Here is a 22,394-nt window from a genome sequence, read left to right as displayed (position 1 = left end):
ATCTGTTTTCTTCAGTTTCCTATATGACTCTGTTACATTCTTCACAAATTCTTTCATAGAGGCAGCATTTCATGCTGGTATAGATATTAAATATATACAATACACATGTGCCAAATTTACTGATTCACATTTCAACAAGAACAAATCCATATGCTTTCTCCACTGATACTGCTTCCTTTTTTATTTAGAGGACTTGTAGACTTGTACAGCCACATAATTGTTTATATCCTTTTTTTATGATCACATTATATATTTATTTTTTCCCTGCAGTATTATATCATTTATCTGCTGCTGCAAAGCCCCAGTTTTGCCATAAGCATCATTAAAGTTTCATTTAATCTTATCTTATCTTATTAATTGATGGTGCGACCTTGAGCCTCCAGCTCAGTTCAGACTGTAAAGATTATTTATTCATCCCTCCCAAGACAGAAGAAGCCAGCGGAGAAAAAGAGCAGTAGTAAAAGAAGTGTATAATAAAGCAATATCACAAATTGGTGATACTGACAATAGACACATATATGGCAGTGGACAGGCACGTTATACAACAAGGTAGGCAGGCAGGCAGTATCCTTGCATGTTACTTATGCAAAGTTATCTGCATCGTTACCCCAGTCAGATCTAAGCTGCTCGCTGGCTCTTCTTTATCTGTCTTCCATGCTTTCCTTCTCTCCTCCGTCCCTTCCCTTTCATCTTCTCCACCCTCACCACACAAACCCCAAACAACTATAAAAAACATTTTCATGAGCAGAGCAGAATAATAAGAGAGAGAGAGGGTGCAAGAGTGATTAAGACAGATACAGTGTGATAGAGAGAACTAAATAAAGAAGAAAAAACAATATACCAGGGGGAGCTAGGGACTGTTTGTGTTTATGTGCATATGAGTGTGTGGCTGCATCCACGCTTGTGTGCATCTGTGTATATGTATGTGTGTCTTCACACACCACAAAGCCTTATGAAACCGCAGGCTACTTAATTCTGTTTTTCCGGTACACTCCCTCCCCTCTTGTCTGCTCCTCATTTCCATTCTGGCTTGTTACCTAACTTTCCATAAGGTAGAGTGATGCAAAAAGGATTGCATGTGATGGGATTATAGTGGCAGTGATAGGTTTTGCTTATAACCATATAAATTAGCCTGTTAGGAATTAAATGGCTGTTCTTCATTTCTAAATATCGCTTATCACTTCATTTTCTTCAAAGTTCAGGAACAAATAATCAGTAATCCATAATGAACAGAAAATAATTACACCACTGAGTCACTGAGTAATCCAGTGAATTATATCATTTATTGCAGTTTGATCTGTAACAAAGCATACCTTTGAAGTAGGCCTCCAAACTCACGTAACTGACTCAGAAACTCATATAGGTTTAAAAATATAAACCATAAAATATCATGTGCTAGGAGATTGTTTAAATTATCTACCCTAAATGCTGAATGAGCTTTAGAGGCTCTACTAAACACCTGACTGGGGCTCTGACAGGCCCGGACTGTACATCGGGAGAACCGGGAAAATTCCCGAAGCGCCGGCCTGTCACTGGCCTGCTGGCCTGCCTGTCTTTTTTTTTTTTTTTTTTTTTTTTTTTTTTGGACAGGTCGCCGGCCAGGCCAATCAGCTGTCATGCCGGTCCGCTCTCCGGTTGGCCTGTCCCTTACAGAGGGACAGGCCAGGCCAGGCCAATCAGAGGCCAGCAGCCTGTGACAAGATCAAGACGTGATTGGTTTGTTTTGATTAACACCCGCCCCAACAGTCCGAGCACGCTGTAAACATAGGAGGGGGTGTGGCGACTCGCGCGAGTGTGTTGGACTGTGGAGGAGAGCGGAGGAGGCGGAAGGAAAGGTTTAGTGATTACGTTGCAGTTGATAAATAAATTTTTCCATGGACCCCAATCCAAATCCGGGGGAAAAAAGAGGAAAGGTGGGGCAGAAAGGGAGAGAGAGAAAAAAAGAAAGGCACTCGAGGAAGACGCTGCCAAGTGCCTCAAGTTGCCCTTGTTATTCAGCCCCCCCCCCCCCTCGCTGTCGCACCGTCAAAAAAAAAGTGATGCTTCAGCAAGTGAGTTTTCTAAAACACACTGGTTCTTCTCAGTAGGAGGTTCTTTAGGCCATGTACACTCTCAGTTAGAGTTGAATTAACACTGAGGATTAGATTTTACACGTACAGTGTAGAAATGTAGGACCTGGACTTGAAATTCAAAAGTTTTGAAATTAAATAAGGATTGAGGTTTTAAAATCACTGATTTACAAGCCATATTTTTTTTTACTGCCTTTGAGATTAATTTTTTTGTGCAACAAATGGGATATAATCATTCCATTATTCTTATAGTGAATGCAAAACACAATAATTCTATGTTTGCTATTCAAAGGTGGTGGTGGTATTGATAGCAGTCCTGTTGGTGCTGCAGAAAGAGAGGCCAGTGCACGACCATTGGCAGAAGGTACACAACAATGTCTACAGTAGGGCATGTGATAGGTGGTACATGAGTCATTTGCATGTTCCTTGGGATTACATTACAAAAATGGTAGTTATTCTTTATTATTAATCACCAACCTGTAACAAGTTGCAGACATATGAAAACCAGGCAGTTGACATAAATATGGAGTGGCTATGTGACATCAGAGTGAGTGTTGGAGTGGCTAGTGCCTGTATGTGTAGGCTTCCATCCCCCCCCCCCCCCACCCCCACCCCCCACCCCCCCGGATGGCCTGGGTGGATGACTACCTCCTGGCCTGAAATAATCTCCCAGTCCGGCCCTGGGCTCTGATGTGATTATATTATAGTCTTATGATCTCTGCTCACAATGTAAGGCATTTAGAGAAAGTTTAAATGAAATCTACCATACAACACCAATGTTGTGAGGAGTTTAACTAGCTTCACCCCCAAATAGGCTGAACAATTACAACAGCAAATGTAGCTGGCGTAAGCTATAACACATTGCATCTTATAGTCTGCAGTGCTGCATAAGCTTGTTTTCCATTGTGATATTCAATATATCTTCTTTATTCCCAAAGATGTATGTGAACGAAAAAAAAAAAAAAAAAAAACAGCATGTGTAACAAATGTGGCATTCACATGGATACACGTGAATGTAATCACTTTCATAGGAGACTTCTCGGGCCTTGCTAATCTTGATGGCAGAGCTATATTCGTGTTGATGTAGATAGATGGCTCTGGGACATCCCATCCATTCCTTTCTAGACCCATCCAATCCAAGGCTAGTCATTGTTTTAATCATATATTAATTAATGAAATTATAATGTCACTTTTAGCTTGTCTTCTACAAAACATTACCATCTCTCTCTGTCTCTCTCTCTCTCTCTCTCTCTCTCTCTCTCTCTCTCTCTCTCTCTCTCCCTCCCTCCCTCTCTCTCTCTTTTCCTCTGTGTCTCCTTCCTCTATCTATTGCCCTCTGTCTTTCTTAGTCACAGTACAGTGTATCAGTTCTGACAGATCTGCTAAGTCCAGCTGAAGTCAAAGTTGGAATTGTTGGAAAATCCCGAGTGCACGCACACGCACACACACACACACACACACACACACACACACACACACACACACACACACACACGCATACATATGCACACACATACTCTCCATCTCTATCTTACACACACACAGAGTTGAAAATGGAGACAGTGCAAACACAGCTCGCAGGCAATCTCACAGGCTTGCCCGGGGGCCAGTAAATAAGAATGAAAGATAAACTGAGAGATGATCGAGATGATAACATATGGACACAACCACAAAAAACAGTGTGCACATAGGCAAGCACAAAACTTGACTGTAATTGTGTGTGTGTGCGTGCATGCGCACGCGGGTATAAATCTGGGCCATGCACAGTGTAAATATGGCTACACTAGACTGCATGAGGCTCTGGCTCTCCCTCGTGTGGATGTTTGGGACTGCAGAGTATTGATGGAGCCAAGGCTTCAGTACCAAGGTTTTTCTTAAAGTGCTGTGTGTTTTGAGTCACACATTTCTTTCTGGTGGGTGCACTCATAACCAGTATATTTTAATGAGCCAGAGGCCTAGGGCAGCACTAAATTTTCTAGATCCATATTTACTGCTGTAAAATGAGCATCAGTGGGCTATATTTCAGCCCTGAGTTTCATCATGCTTCATAATCCTACTCTTTGTGATGATTAGAAAGAGATCTTTGTAGATTTGCTCTGATGAAAGAAAATATGAAAAAAGCCATTTGAAATTTTAAATTAATAGTCATGTGTTCAGTGTCTGTTTGGAGAAGGAGGTTACCACATGGTTAGAGAAACAAGCTTGCAGTGGTTGCTGGCTCCCGGGTGAATCCTCAGGCTGAACAGCACAATCTGGACTGGGGAAGCCTTCCTGGCACAGCTTGCCCTTGAGCAAGGCTTAATCCTCTGCTCCAGTGGCCAAGAAGCTGCTCAAGTGGAACTGCTCAGGTGTGAGTATATACCCTCTCCACCCTGAAAGCTTCATCTCCAGGCCATAGGTCTACATGGAGAGATGTTTTCAGTCAACTTGCTTGGTTAAATAAGGGTTAGAAAAATTCCACCTTTTTAAACAATTTCTCTCCTGGGGCTTTATTTAAAAGAGAATAGCAAATTCACTAACAGCTGTGGCCAATATGCCTCAAGTGAGCTTTGAAATGTAAACATTTCACTGTCAGAACTGTGTCTGGAGGAAATGACAAAAATGGCTGGGTACATGAGTTCATGTATTACCGCACATTACTGTAAATCATCTCGCAATAAAGAAATGCCACAACAACAACAAAGACTTAAGTTTAGCTGCTGGTTGTAGTAGCAAGCCCTCAAAAATGTCATCTTGTGGCAAAAAATATCACAAAGACAAAAAAGCAGCGATATGTAGCTGCATATAGGCTATCATTAGCCTTTTTGCATCCCTTACACATACACGCTCACACATAAAAACACACACACACACACACACACACACATACACACACACTATGTTTGACACATAATGAAGTTTATTCTGTATATCTAGTGGCTTCTTAATTTTTGTTTTTGAGATTTTGTGAGCCTGATTGGAAGCTCTATTGTCTATCTACTGTTTTTAGTGGATAGCTGGATTCAGTCTAGTAATAAATACCAAAAACAAATCTAGCAATTGATACATTTCATTGCCTCTCTGACTTTTCAGTCACTAATATGTGGAGTCATTTTGAAGAACATCATTTGATAAGATCAATTATTTCCATCATCACCTTCCAAGCATGGGCTTACTTACTGTTTAATATCAGTCTTCTTATGCTGAAACAGGACTCCACAGCCTCAGTCTTCTCAGTCTATAATGGGGCCAAAGGCCTTTATTGATGAAGTTTTGATTGCTGTGAGGGGCTCAGCTCAGCCTTTATGACTTTAGGGTTTGAACCCTTGTATCTATAGAAATTGTAAGCTTGAGCTGGACTTGCCTAACACCTGACAGTTGAGATTAAGATTATATTATCTTCTTTGATAGCTAAAGGACATCTGTTTATTACATATTGACAGAAAAGCTGTCTCTATTGACATAGCAGCTCTAGCAACAGTAACTATTGATCATGTATTGATTTTGAGTTTGGCAGAGTAGTGATGGTGGGCATCGGTTTGATGAAAGCTGTCCAATGAAATCTAAGATTGTTGAGAAAATATGATATATCCAAAAAATATCAACTTGTAAGCAGGTACATTATCAGCATGATCTTTCAGCTTGATGAGATAAACTATTCTTCTGTCTTTATTGATACAAACCTTATCATCCTAAAATGGTTTGGGCTGATCCAAAACATAAAACATAAAGAATTAAACATAAATGCTGCATTGTGATAAATAATAATAATAATAATAATAATAATAATAATAATAATAACAACAACACTGGATAACGCCTAATATTAAGGGAAATGCCAGGGTAAAATACACTCCCCTCCAAACTTGCTACATGACTGCCTCCTTCTGGTCTAGGTGAGGAAGTGAAAGATTAAAAAAAATAGAATAATAGAAAAAATGAATGAATGAAACGGTAGTTCCTCTTTTTTGACACAAAATATAAAGTGGTTATATAAATGCATATTATTAAGGAATGATAACAACACTGAGCATTTAGCTATGAAGAGAAAATATAAGATTACAGCATCAAGGTTGGTCTTGATGACTGTTCATCTGTGAAAGATGTGTGTGTGTGTGTGTGTGTGTGTGCGCGCGCGCGCGCATCCATGCATGCGTGTGTGTGCAAATCTTTTGTGCACAGTCGGAATTTCTACATATTATGCATGTGCACTTTAGGCATTTGTTCCCAGTACACTGTTGATTAAATGAAGCGCAGAGATGTTCCCTGCATATTAAACAGTATTTTTTTTTTTTTTTGAGGGAACAATAAACCACCTTCAGCAAAGTGAATGGAGGGAATAGACACAGAGGGAAGAAGGACAATGCTGGTGTTTATTTCAAAACACATTTTAAATAGGACTGATACAGCATTAGAGTTGACTTGGAGCCTTAAAAATGATTCCAAATAGGAAATACTTTGACCCAAATAGACTACTTTTGATAAAAAATAATAGTTTGCTCATTTGCTCCTCTTATTCAACTCAAAAAAATGCCAGTGCCTGTTCTCAGTCTGCTTCAAAAGCAGTTGTGCGTGACTTACTTTGACAGCCATAATTATGAAGCTCACATGAAAATCAGAAGTGGCCAGTTAGCTTCTACAATGAGATTAATCTTGAAATGATCATGCACACATGCAACACACACACCGCTGCAGGGCCACCGCCCCAGGCTGCACTTAGCAGCAGTGCCGCTGTGGAATACTTCCTGCTGAACACACACACACACACACACACACACACACACCACTCACATACAGTCACATGCATTCATACAAACTCTTTGAAATGGGAAGGCCTCGCACACAGATGTAGACACACACACACGTGTGGTTCTGCTGGCTGTCCTTACTCATTTGTGACCATTTCTTTGATGATGTTTATTGTGCTGTCACTTATGTAATGAACTGTAAGGTAATACAGAATACACTGTATTCACAGATGTTTCTGGAACAGCTAATCAGATGTTGCTTCCTACAAGTTAACACTTTAAAACTCTACCCCAGGTGTTTTTCTTTTTTTTTTCTTTTTTTCACTGTTTTATAATGCGTGCATTACATTCTGTCTGAATACTGTAAGGATTGTGTGTGTGTGTGTGTGTGTGTGTTGTGTGTGGCTGTGTGTGTGTGTGTGTGTGTGTGTGTTAAATGATTCATACAAATCAATTACTGTTAAGCTGCTTTGGAATTTGTCATCTGTGTAATTTCTGATGTAACGGAAAGATTAGTCAGCACAGGTTTCATTAGACCTTTGGCCATAATACTCATTCAGCACAGAAAAGATTGTGGTTAAAAAACGTATATATATAGAAAGCTTTCATCATGCTCACTCCTGTTTGTCTATCATATTATCCACAGGATTTTCATCCTATTTATCAGTCCTACTCCTGTTGAATGAGATACTTCTCATGTCCAAATTGTTAGTGTGACAGACCCATTAAAGGTAATAAATTACCAGATAATTCTCTGACTTTTAATTCTAAATTAAATATGAGAGTATTATAGTTATACATAGGAAATCTGAACTCTATAGTAAGAATCGAGAGGAAGTGGTAGAGGCGATGGGACATCCACATTTGCTTTCTGTCTTAAGATGCACATTAGCGAAGAACAGACATTTTTGTAATCGGCAAAAATCCATAAAAATCCAGTTGTACTCTGCCAGTGCCGTCTGCTTTCCTGGCACCACATGTTACAATCCTACAAGCAGCAGAGGTTATGGTTGAGTGTTTAAGTGTGATTTTTTTGTATTATTGTAGTTACTATAAAACTGTCTTGGAAAAATACCAGTATGAATCCATTGGAACCATGCTCTTCAGTTCATTACAGTAAAATAAGTGTTGCTACTCACGTCTTTTGGGGGCATCAGAAATATGCTTAAGACCCATTTTGAGATTCTGACAATAAGGCAGGAACAGGCATTAGAGACTAGCAAGAAAGTCATTTGACAGTGAACTTTATTCATATCCCCAGGCACCCTGTGCCCTAACATTTCTATTTAAGGTAGCAAACATTTTATTCCATTTGTTGTACAGAATGTCCAGCATTTCTCACTAGATTTTTTTCATCTTATGACCATTTCCAAAACTATAGTAAAGTTAAAGCGTAAAATTATAAATCACCCGCATATGAAAATAAACTTGAGGTTATGCAACACAAAAAAATACAAATATCTGCTTAAAACATAATTGACTATTTTAACTGGACATAAAAGCACCACAGACATTCATTTCTATGGCTTATTTATTGCCTCAAGGAAGTCTAATGCATACTGTACAGAATATTTGAAAAGAATAGCAAGCCACACTGCAACATGTTGTGTAGAAAATCCTCACTTTCCTATTTCTCTCCTCAAATTTATTCCCCATCTCCTCACCATTCCTCAGTCTGATAACCACATATCACTCCTACGTCTTCCTGATGTGAGCAATTGTGTTTCCCGACCCGTGACCTTTTGCACTCCAGCAGCGACCTCTCCCCGCCTTCACACTCCACATCATCCAACAGGATCCTGACACTTTTGTCTGCCTCTCCCAGCACCGCCTTCTTCATCACAGCCAGTGCCGATGTGAAGCCAAGCTGCCGACACACTACCAAAGCTGATTTGGTGGTGAAGAGATCATCGCAGACCGTCCCCCACTCTCCACGGATGAAGATCTCCACTCTGCCTCGATCTGATAAACCGTCGGCGCTCACCAGCCGCACTGACCCGGGCCGTAGCCTTCTCCCGTCTCTTCCTCTCTTGTATGCATGACCTTTTCCTCTCCCCACAGGCCTCTTATGGACTTGGTTACCCTGCCCAACATTGTCCAACTTCTGACCAAGCCTCAGTTTTTCCTCCTGTGCTTTCGACAGTGTGGTGTTGATCACAGGTCTCTGGGGTTTGGGCGATGAGGGGGGTTTTGGGGTCCAGTACAGCGGCCGTGGGGTGGTCATCATCCGCGGGGTCTCAGGATGACGTGTTGAGGTAAAAGTGGTTTGAGGTTGTCTCAGAGATGTTGTGACTCCTAGGGTGGATGGTGGAAGAGGTGTCGTAAAAGGTCGAGAGGTGGAAGTAGGGAGATACTGAGGAGGTCTACGATGTTGGAGGCGCGGGGTTGGATGGCCATCTTGTTTCCTTGTTGAAGGTGTGGTGAATACGATGGGAGTTTGAGTGATCCTAGTGGAGACTGCAGCCATGATGGTTGAGTGATAACCTGAGGGAGAAAGCACCCCAAAAAAACAGTAGTTACACATAGGAAGCCTAGCCCTACAATCACAGGCTGACATCTTTAATGGGGCTCTATTGGCGTAACCACCGTTCTAGTTGCCTCACCACAATAAATATTGCATGCACTTCCTCAGCCAATCAGGACGAGCCATACGGGCTCTCAGAATACATAAAGTAAGTGCACCTCTCCTCTGCATCCACTAAGTCTTCAGCAACTTCTGGAGCAGTACGTCGACTCATGCACCACTTTCTTGGGCGCTTTGTTTAGAAATGGGCTTTTATGAAATGAAACTAAATGAAATAGTCATTTTGGAAAAAAAAAAAAAAAAAGTGTCTGAGTTGTACTGTCAGTGCAAATCTTTGAATTTTTTCAGTGAAAATTGTTGTTTTGCACTGTCAGAAAACCCACTTTTTTGCATATATTAAATGTGATGTAATGTCTGCTTTTTTTTTTTTTTTTTTTTTTTAATAAAAACATGTAGCTTATTGTAATTACACAGGGTGTCTGCAGGTCCATAAAAAGGATTTAAATTCCTTAAATTTTATAAATATTAGGCCTTAATGGTCATTAAATAGTCTTAATTTAATTTGTGGTGTCTTACATTATATATATATTATATTACATAAACACATTTAATTAATCTATTTTTTATTTTTTATTGATTTTTAATAAGTCACATTCGCCGACATCAGAGTCAACATTTCTGATATAAAATAAAATCTAATAATGTTTTATACTGACCTGCTACACTTACCTGCTGGGAAAATTCCTATAAAAGATTGACCCAGCACACTTTTTACTTACCTGTCACACTGATTTGTTGCGAGAAAATCAAGGAATTCCATGTACTTAACCTGTTCCAAGCTCTGTGGGCAACAGTCCTGGTTAGATTTACTACAGTAGAAGCATCTAACCTAAAGAAAACTATTATCCTAACAGTTCCTGGAGTAATCTTGTTTACCATCCATTTTCCTACCTAAAATTGACCTCTGCACTCGACAAAATGTAGTATATGTAGTACTGACCTTTATACTCCAATGCTTTTTTGAATAAGAACATGATGATTTATTCAGAAACAAATCTTAAATTTTGTTAAAAAACGTCAGAAAACAGTTTGGAAAATCATGGCTTCTTTTCATGTCTCATAAGGTAGAATCTTATCATTTGAAGAAAGTCAGTTCTTAGTATTAGAAAGTTCTGTCTGCTATTGACTTCACCTTGACCTTCATTTTCATGTATGAAGGAGAATTGCTCTGGATATAACGTTCGCACAGACAGAATGGTGTAATTGCAAGGCCCTGAGTTGGGTGCAGGTCCTGATAGAGACAGCTCACTGCTCAGGTCCATTTCCTCTTCAGCCCACAGACGATGGAGCACAGGCCACAACGTAAGGATGGAAATGAACTTTTTTGGTGAAGTGGTAAGATGCTTCTTGTTATTCTTACTCTCTGAGGCAGCTCATGTCTGGCCCTTGTGTCCAGCGATGACAAAGAGTAGCCACCTCGTGGAGGCTGACTGAGAAACAGGCTTGGCCACCAGTGAACTGGTCATCACGCTCAGGCTCTCAGGGGCCAGTTGAATGTATCTGAATTTTGATTACTAAATGTGCTGAAGAAAGCCAGTTTCTCCCATCACTCAAGCCCATTGGTGAAAAGAGGGTACTGAGAGACAGCTAACCAGCTGTTAATGTTAGCTGTGAAGAGAGAAGAGAGCCTCTAGGGGTGGTCCTAGTTGTCCTAACACTAGGGTTTGGAGGGCCAGAGGCAGGAGATTTAAGATTGGGCCAGGCAGTCACTATTTCATGAGTTGTACTGTATATAGAAGAGTAGCTGTAAGGTCACTTCTAGATGAGTGGTTACACCAATAGAGCCTTGTTAGGTGCCAAAGCCTATGTGAAACAGAGCTAGTGTAATAACATAGGTAGTGTAACAATATAGCTACAATGCCTCAGATAAAGAAACCCCATTGACATCTAATCTTGCCCATTTATCTTTTTCATTTTAACTGAAAATTTAGTCTTACAAGTGCTGAGTAAGTTTCAGTACTTCACAGCTCATGAAAGCCATACAGTTTTTCATCTACAGACAGGCACAGAAAGGACATAGACACAGACACACAGATGAATGAGATGCAAATAGATTTATTTTAAATAAATAACGGCACTGGGCCTGACTTAAATAAGGAAGTAGTGCAAATGATGAAAGCACAAAAAAGCACCCTTTCTTCTGCTTTAGAAGGCATTCAGAATGTGGAGCATTTTCAACCTGAAAGCTGTGATCAGCCTTGCAAGAGTTTTTTTGTTTTTGCAAAAGACAGAAGCAGAGCAGAGATGTGGGCTGCAACCTGGAACTTGAAGTGTGGAGCAGATCCGCTCAAGATAAACTTTTTTCAGCTCAATCTACACTCTGACCCGTGTCGCTCCATAGGTAATTAATGTTTGTGCAGAAAACACTCCGCAGTCTGAACACCAACAGCCCCTTAGACTCCTGCTTTTGTTTGCAGGAAATGAAACTGGGGGGAAAAAAATCAGTTGTAGCTATTGCCGCTGTACCTGAGTTCAGTAGTGCAAATAACTGATCTCCACACTCTGCATACAGGCCAAAACTGGTCCTTTGCTGCCAGTCAAAACAATTTATGCAAAAGCTGAGACCCTGAACACCATTGTAATTAAAAGCAATGACTCAGTAGCATTCACCAATAAACTGGTGAATATTACTGTGGTGTGTCAGCCCCTCTAAAATTTGGCTTTTTTCTGTGATTACTGTGATTACAATGATTTTTCGTCCAAAAAATTGCAAAAGTTCATTTTTGTATTTATAGATCAAAAGTGCTCATGAATGAAAAGTGAAATAGACAAATAGACAAAAGACAAAGTTGCGGACCTGGTCTGATGGTGGTGGCTTGTCCCAGGGTGGCTGCAGATCTGCCGGTGGCTGTGATGGACGGCCTCGCTGTGGGCCTGAAGCTGGGACTGACAGGCGCACCAGCAGGCCTGCGAGTGGGTCTAACGGCGCTGGGAGTTGTTGCCACGATCGCCACAGTTGTTGGTGGGGTTGTCGCTGGCATTGTTGTTGCTGCTGCCTTTGTGCTTGTTGTAGGTGGTGGTGGTGGAATTGTTTGTCTTGTTGTTTTTCTTGTTTGTGGAGGCATTGTTGTTCTTCTTGTTGTTGGTGGAGGCGTTGCTCTTGTTGTTTTTCTTGTTGTTGATGGAGGTGATGTTCTTGTTGTTTTTCTTGTTGGTGGTGTCGTCGTTGTGGTGGTGGTGGTTGTTGTTGGTTTGGTTGTTGTTTTTCTTGTCGTCGTTTTTCTCGTTGTTGTTGTTGTTTTTCTAGTTGTCGTTTTTCTTGTAGTTGTAGTTGTAGTTGTCGGAACCGGGGTGGTGGTCGGTTTCTTGTTGACCACAAACTCTGCAAAAAGGAAAGCAAGCATTTTAGCCTAAAAGAATGTCACATAAGATACAACCTAAATATAAAATACAACCATTACACATACAAAATTACCAATATTTTAAAATTCCACACAATATGGCTTCACAGCCAACTGCATGCTGTAGATTTGTATGGGTGTCTTTTACGTAACACTAATAAGATGGGAAGATGAACAGAGATTAAATGTGACAGAAAAGAAACAAAACAGACCTAAGGATCGAGTTTACAGACATATCTTACCTTCTCTGGGGTAGAAGTGAACCAGCTTGCCTTTAATCTTAACTGGGGAAGGCTTGATGCTGCACTTGCCTGGTGGTGCTCGCCTGTGTAGTTGGGGAGAGAAATTAGCTGACAATGGTAAACTAAGCAACATAAATTCTTTGAAAGATCATCTTCATTGTACTAGTAGTAGCTGGGCATTGGCTGTGTATTCATTTGCCTTTTCCAAAATCATAAATGCATGGTTGAGATTTTGAGTATTTGAGTAAAGTCCATTTAGTCTATCCAAAGAGCCTTTGAGTATTCTGCCTCCATTATCTCAATAAGCAAACTACTGGATCAAGCGCTTTTAAAGCAGAGCGGAAGGAGAGCCAGTTCACTTGTACTGTTATCTGGCACTGAACAGACAAACAAGAGATCATCCAACACCAATTTACGCTGGCAAGGAGAGGCATCATTGATGAACAACCATCTATCTAATCACTGATGTGCTGATGTTTGAAAGATGCGGGAACTTAGAAGTTTTTTTAATCTAGAAGTGAGTCCACTAGAGTAACTGTAATGAATAATGTATGACATACAATGAATATGAAAAACTATTGGCCTAATCAATGAGCCGATACAGTGCAGTTAACTTGAGATTGTCAAAATGTTGTCACAGTGGTGATAGACTGCTGTGCTTATGGCCTGCAGGGGCGTCAGAGATGGGTTAGGGTTAGGGTTAGAACATTTGTGCACTGGAGAATTTCATTTTTTTGTGGGACTTAACATTAAATAATTTTCCTGCAGATCATGAAAATAATGAGGGTATTTCTGGCTTCCAAGGATAATTTACACTCAGTGACTGAGATAGAAGGTTGAACAGTTTGATGTAGGGTCATAACAATTACTGCCACACTACAGAAGTAGAAAGCATGCCATAGTGTTAGGTGTGTGTGCACATTTAAATACTTCAGGTTTTGTTTTTCTTCATTTTGGTATAAAATATTTATATAAAAAATGCAATCAATTGCGAAAAACTGAGATTGATCATGATTTTTTTTTTTTTTTTTTACAAAAAAAAATACAAAAAAAAAAATACACACAGCCATAGGTTTTGTCAAAAAAAAAAAATAATAATAATAATACGTTTTTGTCAATTTGATGTGTTGTACATATTTCCTACCTGGAGGTGTCCACTATCTTATAGACGACTCCTTGTCTGGAAGTCGCACTGGGGGAACGTGTGGCTAGGAAGTATAACTCGCCTACAAACAGATGGATAGAGGAGAGGGAGAGGGAGAGGGAGAGAGAGAGAGAGAGAGAGAGAGAGGTGAGGGAAAGGAGGACATAGAGAAAGGAGGGAGAAGTAGAGGAGAGACAGAGACATTGCAAGGGAGGAAAGGGCCAGATGGAGAAAAGACGAGATAGAAATGAGGTTGTTTGAGGACGTTAGACTTGGCCTGAACTTTCAAACTTTAATCTGATTCACTTTGCTGCACTATTAGAGAGAGAGAGAGGGAGTTAAAGAGAGAGGGAGAATTGAGAAGATTATTCAAGACCAACAGCATATGTGCAACAGTCTCACGAGTAAATCAAGGCGGCTTACTTTCCTTGAAGCCATTTAATTCAAACCAGCTGTGGAGTCAAGAGCTCTGTGGAGACTGTACAGTAGGAGTCTGAACTCCACATGGAGGTGGTTTTAAAAAAAAAAAAAAAAAATGAAATGTCTTAAAATGAAATTGCTAAAATTTTGCACAAGCATAAGAATATTTTTTGGTATAAATTTGGTTGCAGTAACCTAAAGACATCCATCCTAACTCATTAAACAACCATCACCTTTCCAATAAAATTAAGAGCACGTTTTTACATAATCATCAATCACACACATGCTGTCATCTCCAGTCATTACCATTTAATCCCAAACCCTAATCCTAAACTTTACCTGCCACTGATTACCACACATCAATGTACATTATGCAAACACAAACACACACCCCTTCACTAAGTCAGTACCTGCCTCATCCTCAGCGAAAGAGATGATGTATTTATAGTAAGAGTTGATGAGCCTGGGGTATCTGCAGGTCTGGTCTCTTCCCATGCAGATTTCATTGTAGTCCCATTGACCTGTAGTGGCATTCTCCTTCAAAGACATGAGGCGCCTAAGCACAGACCCACACACAAACACCCACACACACCCACACACAGATTCATGCACGTATACCCATGCAAATATGCACATTCATACATATACATTAACAAACCATCAACATTTGCCGGTATAAATATAAAGAGTTCAAAACAGTTACGCCTGTCAGTAAGTACAAACATGCAAAATACAGTTTAGGACTTCATCTGTGGATATGGTCAATAAGGACATTTTATCTATGGATAAAGGAAATTGTAAGTGTACTCCTTTATCATTGAAAGTTCACTCCTCTGTCCCAGCAGGATTTTGGAAAGCGTTTCTCTGATTATCAACACTAAAAATATTTGATATCAGGGCAGCTTCACTGGAGACTTTATTAGGTATAAAAAAAAATTGCTGAATCTAACAACAAAGATTTATTTGTTTTCTTTCATTACTTTTCATATTGTGATAACTTTACAATGATTAAAAAGTAAGTTATGTAATGTTTCCTCTTGACATCAGAGATTTGACATTTCACTGATTCTTGAGAATTTGGATAAATCATGTCCCACTAAGAAAAAAGCTATTTCTGCTGGAAATTTACAACATTTTAATGAATAAAAAGAATCAAGGGCATAATCAGGGGGTCCTTTGCACATTTGTAAGGTTCTTTTATAGGTTTATTTTTAATTTGTATTAATTTAACGATTATATGTTGGCCCATGGCCTACAAAACCAGTTGTCCTCGGATAGGAGATAATCATTTCAACTTGATTAAAACAACAAAAAGTAATAATTTCATTGAATAATATATTTACCACATGAAAGAGTACATCATAATATGTATTAAAAACTACAAACGATGGGTTTTGAACAATATTTACTATCATTTTGTGGTTGCTCAAAATATGTCCCAGATATTCGTCACCACCGTCAGATATATATTTAAAAAATAATAATAAAGAAACTACAAGGTAAATTACATTCCTGAGGAGCCCTTTTCAAACCTTCAGCTTTACTGCATGCTTCAAGACCACTCAGGCTCCTGGAAGTTTTCTATTTTCTCTTAAATCTCTTCATATTTTTGGACACTGCTACTGTCACAACCATAAATTGTCAACACCGTCACTTCTGTATAAAAAATATTAAATTAGATTATGAAATAAATGTATACTTTTTAAGAAGAGGTCTGATGCAGGTAGCAACAGGGCGAAAACAAGCTGGCTAATGTGAACAACTCATGCTTATCATGTGAAATAGTAAGTTTTTGTCACCACCGTCAGATGTCACCACCGTCAGGTTTTCTGTCTGACAGTGATGACTGAAGTCTGAAAAATGCTTATAACAGTGATCAGGATTGTTATTTTTTGTACCAAATAGTTAAATAAAGTTGTTAAGCAAGAAGCCATTGACTTGAGTGGTATAAATTTTGGAATTGTATGTTTTAATGAGGCCACTGTCACCACCGTCAGATTAGTGTCACCACTGTCAGAGGCAGTTATATTGGTTTTAAATGAATATACGTACAATATGTTTCTTTGGTGCTGTTGAGTTATTAAAGTAATAGTCTCTTTACTACAAAAATATGTTTTTCAAATTTAAAAAAAAACATTACGGTGGCGGTGTTGACAAAAACAAAGTAGCCTAATAACTGGAAAAACCTATTTTATGAAAAAAATGCAAAATGAGGAGGTTGCACCGGTACATTGCTGAACAGCCAAGACCTTGGCCTATAATGATACACCTTCAGATTTTGTAATTTAACACACTTTTTTTTTTTTCAAAATTAAAACCTGTTTTATCCAAATTCCCAAGAATCAGTGATTTGTCACAGTGCTTTGCAATAACACTGAGACAGCAAAATCATCATTGTCATTGGTTTTAGCATCTGAAGAGCTGCTGTACAAATCAGGTGTTGTGTATGTATGTTAGGATGATGTTGTCAGAGCACACACCCACTCATGAAATCCCCGAAGATGTAGAGTCCATTGAGGTTGGGCATCTGGCAACCTCTGTAGACATATCCCCCTGTCACTGACTTGCCCAGCTTGTGGGGGTAGGCAAAGATTGGCAGAATGTCATCTAGATGGGCATAAACACAAATCAACATATCAGGTTATATTGCTCGTCACTAGAACTACCACCCATTGTTATAGTTACATACAGCAGATTGCTTTCTCTGCTGCCAGGCATGTAAAAGAGTATACAACAGTGTTTCCCACACATGCTGTAGGTATATTAACAGAAGCTAAAATTTAATTTGACCCATTCAGGGTTTCCTATTAATGTAAACTATGGCACTTTGCCACAGCGTAATATCAAGCGCCACAGTTTCACATCACATAACAGTCATGTAACTAGCACTTTGTTTGCCGACACAGGCACACCACAGTCTTAACCCTATAAAGCCTGAACTATGAAAGAATTGGCAGAAAATTCCAATTTTTTGAAATTGAACCCTTTATTTAGTCCTATAACAAAATATATACACTACTCACAAAAAGTTAGGGATATTCGGCTATCGGGTGAAATTTCAGGATGAACCTAAAATGCATTATAACCTTTACAGGTGAACTTAATGTGACCTTCTGTAAACTTTTGAATGCACATGTCCAACTGTTCAATGTTTCAGTACTTTTTGCACAAGTTGCTGTTCTCTAACAAGGAGTTTAACGGCAAAATTCACATCAGGTGTTTGATGCTCCAGCTCATCGAGGTCGTATCATTAGGGAATGGCTGCTGGAGACTGGGTTACCTCAAATGGAGTGGCCTGTACTTTCTCCAGATCTGCATCCCATAGAAAACCTATGGGATCAGCTGAGTCGCCGTGTAGAGGCTCGGAGCTCTGTACCCCAGAACCTCAATGTCCTGAGGGCCGCCCTTCAAGAAGAGTGGGATGCCATGCCTCAGCAGACAATAAGTCAACTTGTGAACAGCATGAGACGTCGCTGTCAAGCTGTAAATCATGCTCAAGGCCACATGACAAGTTATTGAAACACTGACATTTTTTGTTGTGGTACACCCACCACTGTTGTTGGCTTTTGTTTCAAGAAATTGTTTGAGATGAGGAAATCACCAGTGTATGCTTCTACTTAAATGCCCTACTTTCATGATATAATATCACTGCAGCGTGAACTTTTTACATTTTCCATAAATTTCACCCAAAAGCCAAATATCCCTAACTTTTTGTGAGTAGTGTATATAAAAAGTAAATAAAACAATGTGTTATTACACAACCTTTCTGGTGTATGATATATGATATGTACTTGAAGTGCCAATGGTATGGTCCAGGGTGAACAAGGGAAGTGTTCAAAGGTATACAACAGTATTTTGGTCAATTATTGATTAAACTCAAAACGAAAAATGGAATTGAAAATGTGTATCATATATGATACGAATGGCTTTATAGGGTTAATGTTATTCGGAATGCTGTGTATCAAAATTCGGCACTGTTATGGTACTGAATCGTGCATGAGGAAATCCAGGATACATGCTGTGTTTTTTGGGGCGAGTTTGTAAAACACACTGCTGATGAGGAAAGTCAACAGAGTAGACGCACACTGGGAGAGAGAGACAGAAAGAGGTGAGGCGTGGGTGGTGTGCGTGCAGTGAGACCAAGACATATATGTGTGTGAGTGTGTGTGTGTGTGTGTGACAAAGAACTGAACGGAGAAGCAAGCTGAACAGTTTAAAATAGTTTGAGTAACACTAAAATAAGCTGGAGAATTAACTAGAATTAAAATGGTGAAATAAGTAATCCTAGAAATAGACTAATGTTGTCTTTTATATAATTTCACCAACAGTGTCATTCTGTGGGAAACACTGCAGCATGTACTGTAAAAGAGGCAGGGAACAAGCCATTACTTTGTGTCTCCTCATGTAAATATTTCCTTCTGAAAAAGGAGTGAAGGCAACCCAGAGAGAAGACTCACCTAGAGAGGAGTTTTGACAGAGTTTGCGATCGTAGCAGCTGAAGCCTTCTTTGGCCCTCCATCCATAGTTCCCTCCTTTAAAAGGTGCATTGGCACAGTCAGTGCAAGTTCTCACCAACAAAAAGCACAGTTTCTTATCAATGTCCTTACTAAAGAATTTACATATTTGGAGCTTTCCATTTTCTAAGCTGGCCATAATCATTTAATACCATTTAATAATATCTCACTCCCGGTCATGGATTGTTCCTCTTACAGGAACAGGTCATGCCAAATTGAAATTCTGCTATGATCTGCTGTTATCACTGAAGAACAAAAATAACCTACCCAGCATGATGCTACATTAGGAAAATACGGATATTTTATACTCACAGTGCCATCATTTGGCTGAAACATTTGGATTATACTGCATGAGCTGAAATTCGCTGTTCAATGTTTACCATTTTTGGGACTCAAAACAAGCAGCCCTCATACACTCCAACTGTCTCAGTACAGTGACAACTTAAACAGGTTTGATTGACTTGAGTGACTGGATAATGAGCTGTTCCTCTAAGAGCTCTGAAAAAATTGACAGCAGTTCATGTTGAAGGGTGTCAGCTCCTGAATTCCTGGTATGCATGCTAAAAAGTGAAATGCTGCTTGAAAACTATATCATTATACCTTTCACAATAAGGTCCACCTCCTCGTATTTATTTTGTCCGACATCTCCGCAAAACATCCTGCCTCGCCCCTGGCCTGTAACAGGGTCACCACGGTCAATGGAGCAACGCCACATGTTACGCACGCCATAAGCGTAGATCTCTGCAACATAAAAAAGAAAAACATGTCAGATATTCACCTCGATTTACTGACTTATTTTCCCTCAGTAAAGTGACACACTCCTCCACTGCTCTGTCATAAATCATATGAACATTTTAGGAATGCTGTCAAAGGGATTGAATCAGCTTTCACAGCTGTGGCATGTAACTGCTGATGTGGACTTGTTGCCAGAGCATTATCAATGTGTTATTAACTAGCTCATCTTAAGTGTTACCACATATAAGTGCACTGAATCCTGAGTATTTGGTAATGTTTTAATCATTTTTGATATGGTACCTACCTGGCAATGTCTCCTTCTCCCCCAAGAATGGGTTATCTGAGGGAATACTGTAGGGCATCCCATCATCATTGTTGTTAACATCGACACGCAGCGCCTTGCCGAGAAGGGTTGACCTACACACATGCAGTAAACATGAAAAGACAGGTGACTGGGTGAGTGAGTGGGTCAGTAAGTCAGTTAGTCAGCGTCAAAAAACAAAATAAGAGCAAGTAAGACATAGAGCCCCATTTTCATGGAGGCACAATGACTGTTGAATTCAGAGCTACAATGAATTGGTATTTTGGTGACCTGGAGACAGACTTTGCCCATTCACTTTCATTTATGTACATACACTGGGCTTGGCGCAAGGGTGGTGTGGGTGGTATGCCAGAATAATAGGTGTATTTATGTATGGTGATATTTATGGATTCATGGATGAGAAGCTGATAATTAAGCCCTTCTACACTACACCCAGCCTCTTTACACTTCATGCTCGTGGGCAAAGCTACACTGAGATCAAGCAAAACTGCAGGTGTGTTACCATCCGCTCTGATGCAGTGCTTAGCGGTGACTATTTTGATTGCACAATTAAAATATGGACCCATGCAGTCAAAAGACAACAAGACAGAGAAGAGGGAGAATAGAGCGGGTGAGTGAGTGTAATGCTGCTTGAAGGGAGCATGAGATAGACTACCATGAAAACGGACTTGACTTGATTTTTTTAATCCTTTTCATTTTAATCCTAATTTCCTGTAAGTCTTTCTCTTTAGTGTCGCCTCACTTTTTCACCCCGGGCCAGCTCATCCCATTCTCTACAACTCTTCTTCAGCTTCTTTTCATCATTCTTCCCCCTCTCCCTCCTCCCCTCTATCTCTACCTCTGTATGACCTCCCCCACCCCTCCACGCACTCCTCTTCCTTTTCTAATGCTCTCCCTACATCTTTTCAAATTCTCTAGCACTTTCTCCCTCCATTTCAATATCCTTGACTCCTCATTTTTCACTGTCCACTCTCCATTCCCTCCTTTCTCCCTTCATCTCCACTAAATGCCCCTCTGTTTCTCCTTTTTCCTATCTCCTTTTATTGCATCCTTATTTGCTCTTTCCCCTTCTTTCCCTTAACTCCCCCACTCCTTTTACTTTTCTCACATTCCATGCTTGACATCAGTTCAACTCCCTCCCAATCCTTCCTTCTCTCTCTGTCCCTTCATACCCCTCTCTTCCTCTTTCCAACCCCGCCTCCCTCCCTCCTCTCTCTCTCTCTCTCTCTCTCTCTCTCTCTCTCTCTCTCTCTCTCTCTCTCTCTCTCTCTCTCTCTCTCTCTCTCACTCACTCCTCAACATACCAGTGTGTGGCGGCCCGCAGTGCATAGTGTCAATATTAGACTTGGCAGGGTGTAGCCTCCCTCGTCCCCAGCACAGCTAATACAGAATATAAACAAATCTCTCATCTCTTCTAACCCCCCCAGAAACAGCAAAACAACTAAACTATAAACCTCTGATGAAAAGACAGGGTAATAGCCTAAACCTGTTTTTCATATGATATGGCATAGTAGTTTTTTAGTTTGTTTGTTTTTTTACTGTCCCAAGGTAAAGTTCAGTCAAGACATTTATAAGGACCTTTGAGTCAAAAGACAGCACACTGGTCAGACACTCTGGACTGGCTGGATTGAGATTTCTTTCTTAAGTAAAATTTCTCTCAGCAAAAAATTAATAGATTAGGAGTTCAATCTTATATCATTATGGATTAGATATTAAGACCCATATTAGGTTTCATTCATGTGCATAACAACTGTCCTCTGTAGGGGTGTGCAATATGATGATATATATTGTGGGACAAGAGAAAAATGTTTATCGGTAGGGTTTTCTATTTCTATTTCTATTGCTGTTATTGCAAAAGCAGTTATGTCACTGAGATGGAGCTTCTAGCTGTCTTGACAGCACTATTACCAAATGTGGGCTCGAATAACAAACCTGCAACACTACAGAACAAGACAAGATGAGACAAGATGTTTGGGCATGGTTTGGATATGAGAAAATTGACATGACCAGAACACAGTACTTTGCAAAGTACACCACAGATGGGCTCCCATGTCAACTCAACTCCAACACAACCACCTCTGAAATTAGCCACTGAGAACTTGCAGTTATCCATTGATGTCTGTCAAGACATACTCATTAATGTCATGACTAGCATATCCACTATGAAAGAATATAACACTGAGAGAGCTACAAAATGTAAACGCCTTGGCATTTGGCTAGATATATCATGAGGACAACCTTGTGTATAAATAAAAGTAAGCTTCCTTTACAGAAACAGACACTTTCCCAGTGTGTA

The 22,394-nt window shown here is 39.9% G+C and overlaps 1 protein-coding gene across 1 annotated transcript in view; it reads right to left on the bottom strand.

Moving 5' to 3' along the window:
- Window positions 1-8,107: 8,107 nt before the first annotated feature.
- Window positions 8,108-22,394, bottom strand: part of LOC115369701 (HHIP-like protein 1) — a 32,762-nt gene continuing 18,475 nt past the window's right edge. Inside the window, exons 6-15 of the mRNA XM_030066371.1 lie at window positions 20,081-20,193; window positions 19,642-19,782; window positions 18,985-19,059; window positions 17,008-17,134; window positions 14,938-15,083; window positions 14,108-14,189; window positions 12,964-13,046; window positions 12,602-12,702; window positions 12,178-12,409; window positions 8,108-9,280 (exon numbers count right to left, since the gene is read on the bottom strand). Coding sequence (XP_029922231.1) covers window positions 8,457-9,280; window positions 12,178-12,409; window positions 12,602-12,702; window positions 12,964-13,046; window positions 14,108-14,189; window positions 14,938-15,083; window positions 17,008-17,134; window positions 18,985-19,059; window positions 19,642-19,782; window positions 20,081-20,193 — 1,924 coding nt within the window. The 3' untranslated portion in view covers window positions 8,108-8,456. The remainder of the gene's footprint in view (window positions 9,281-12,177; window positions 12,410-12,601; window positions 12,703-12,963; window positions 13,047-14,107; window positions 14,190-14,937; window positions 15,084-17,007; window positions 17,135-18,984; window positions 19,060-19,641; window positions 19,783-20,080; window positions 20,194-22,394) is intronic.

The sequence above is a fragment of the Myripristis murdjan genome, chromosome 13 (genome assembly GCF_902150065.1).
Source record: "Myripristis murdjan chromosome 13, fMyrMur1.1, whole genome shotgun sequence".
Lineage (NCBI taxonomy): Eukaryota > Metazoa > Chordata > Actinopteri > Holocentriformes > Holocentridae > Myripristis > Myripristis murdjan.
The sequence above is the reverse complement of the archived record's forward strand: the minus strand, read 5'-3'. Positions and strand labels throughout refer to the sequence as shown.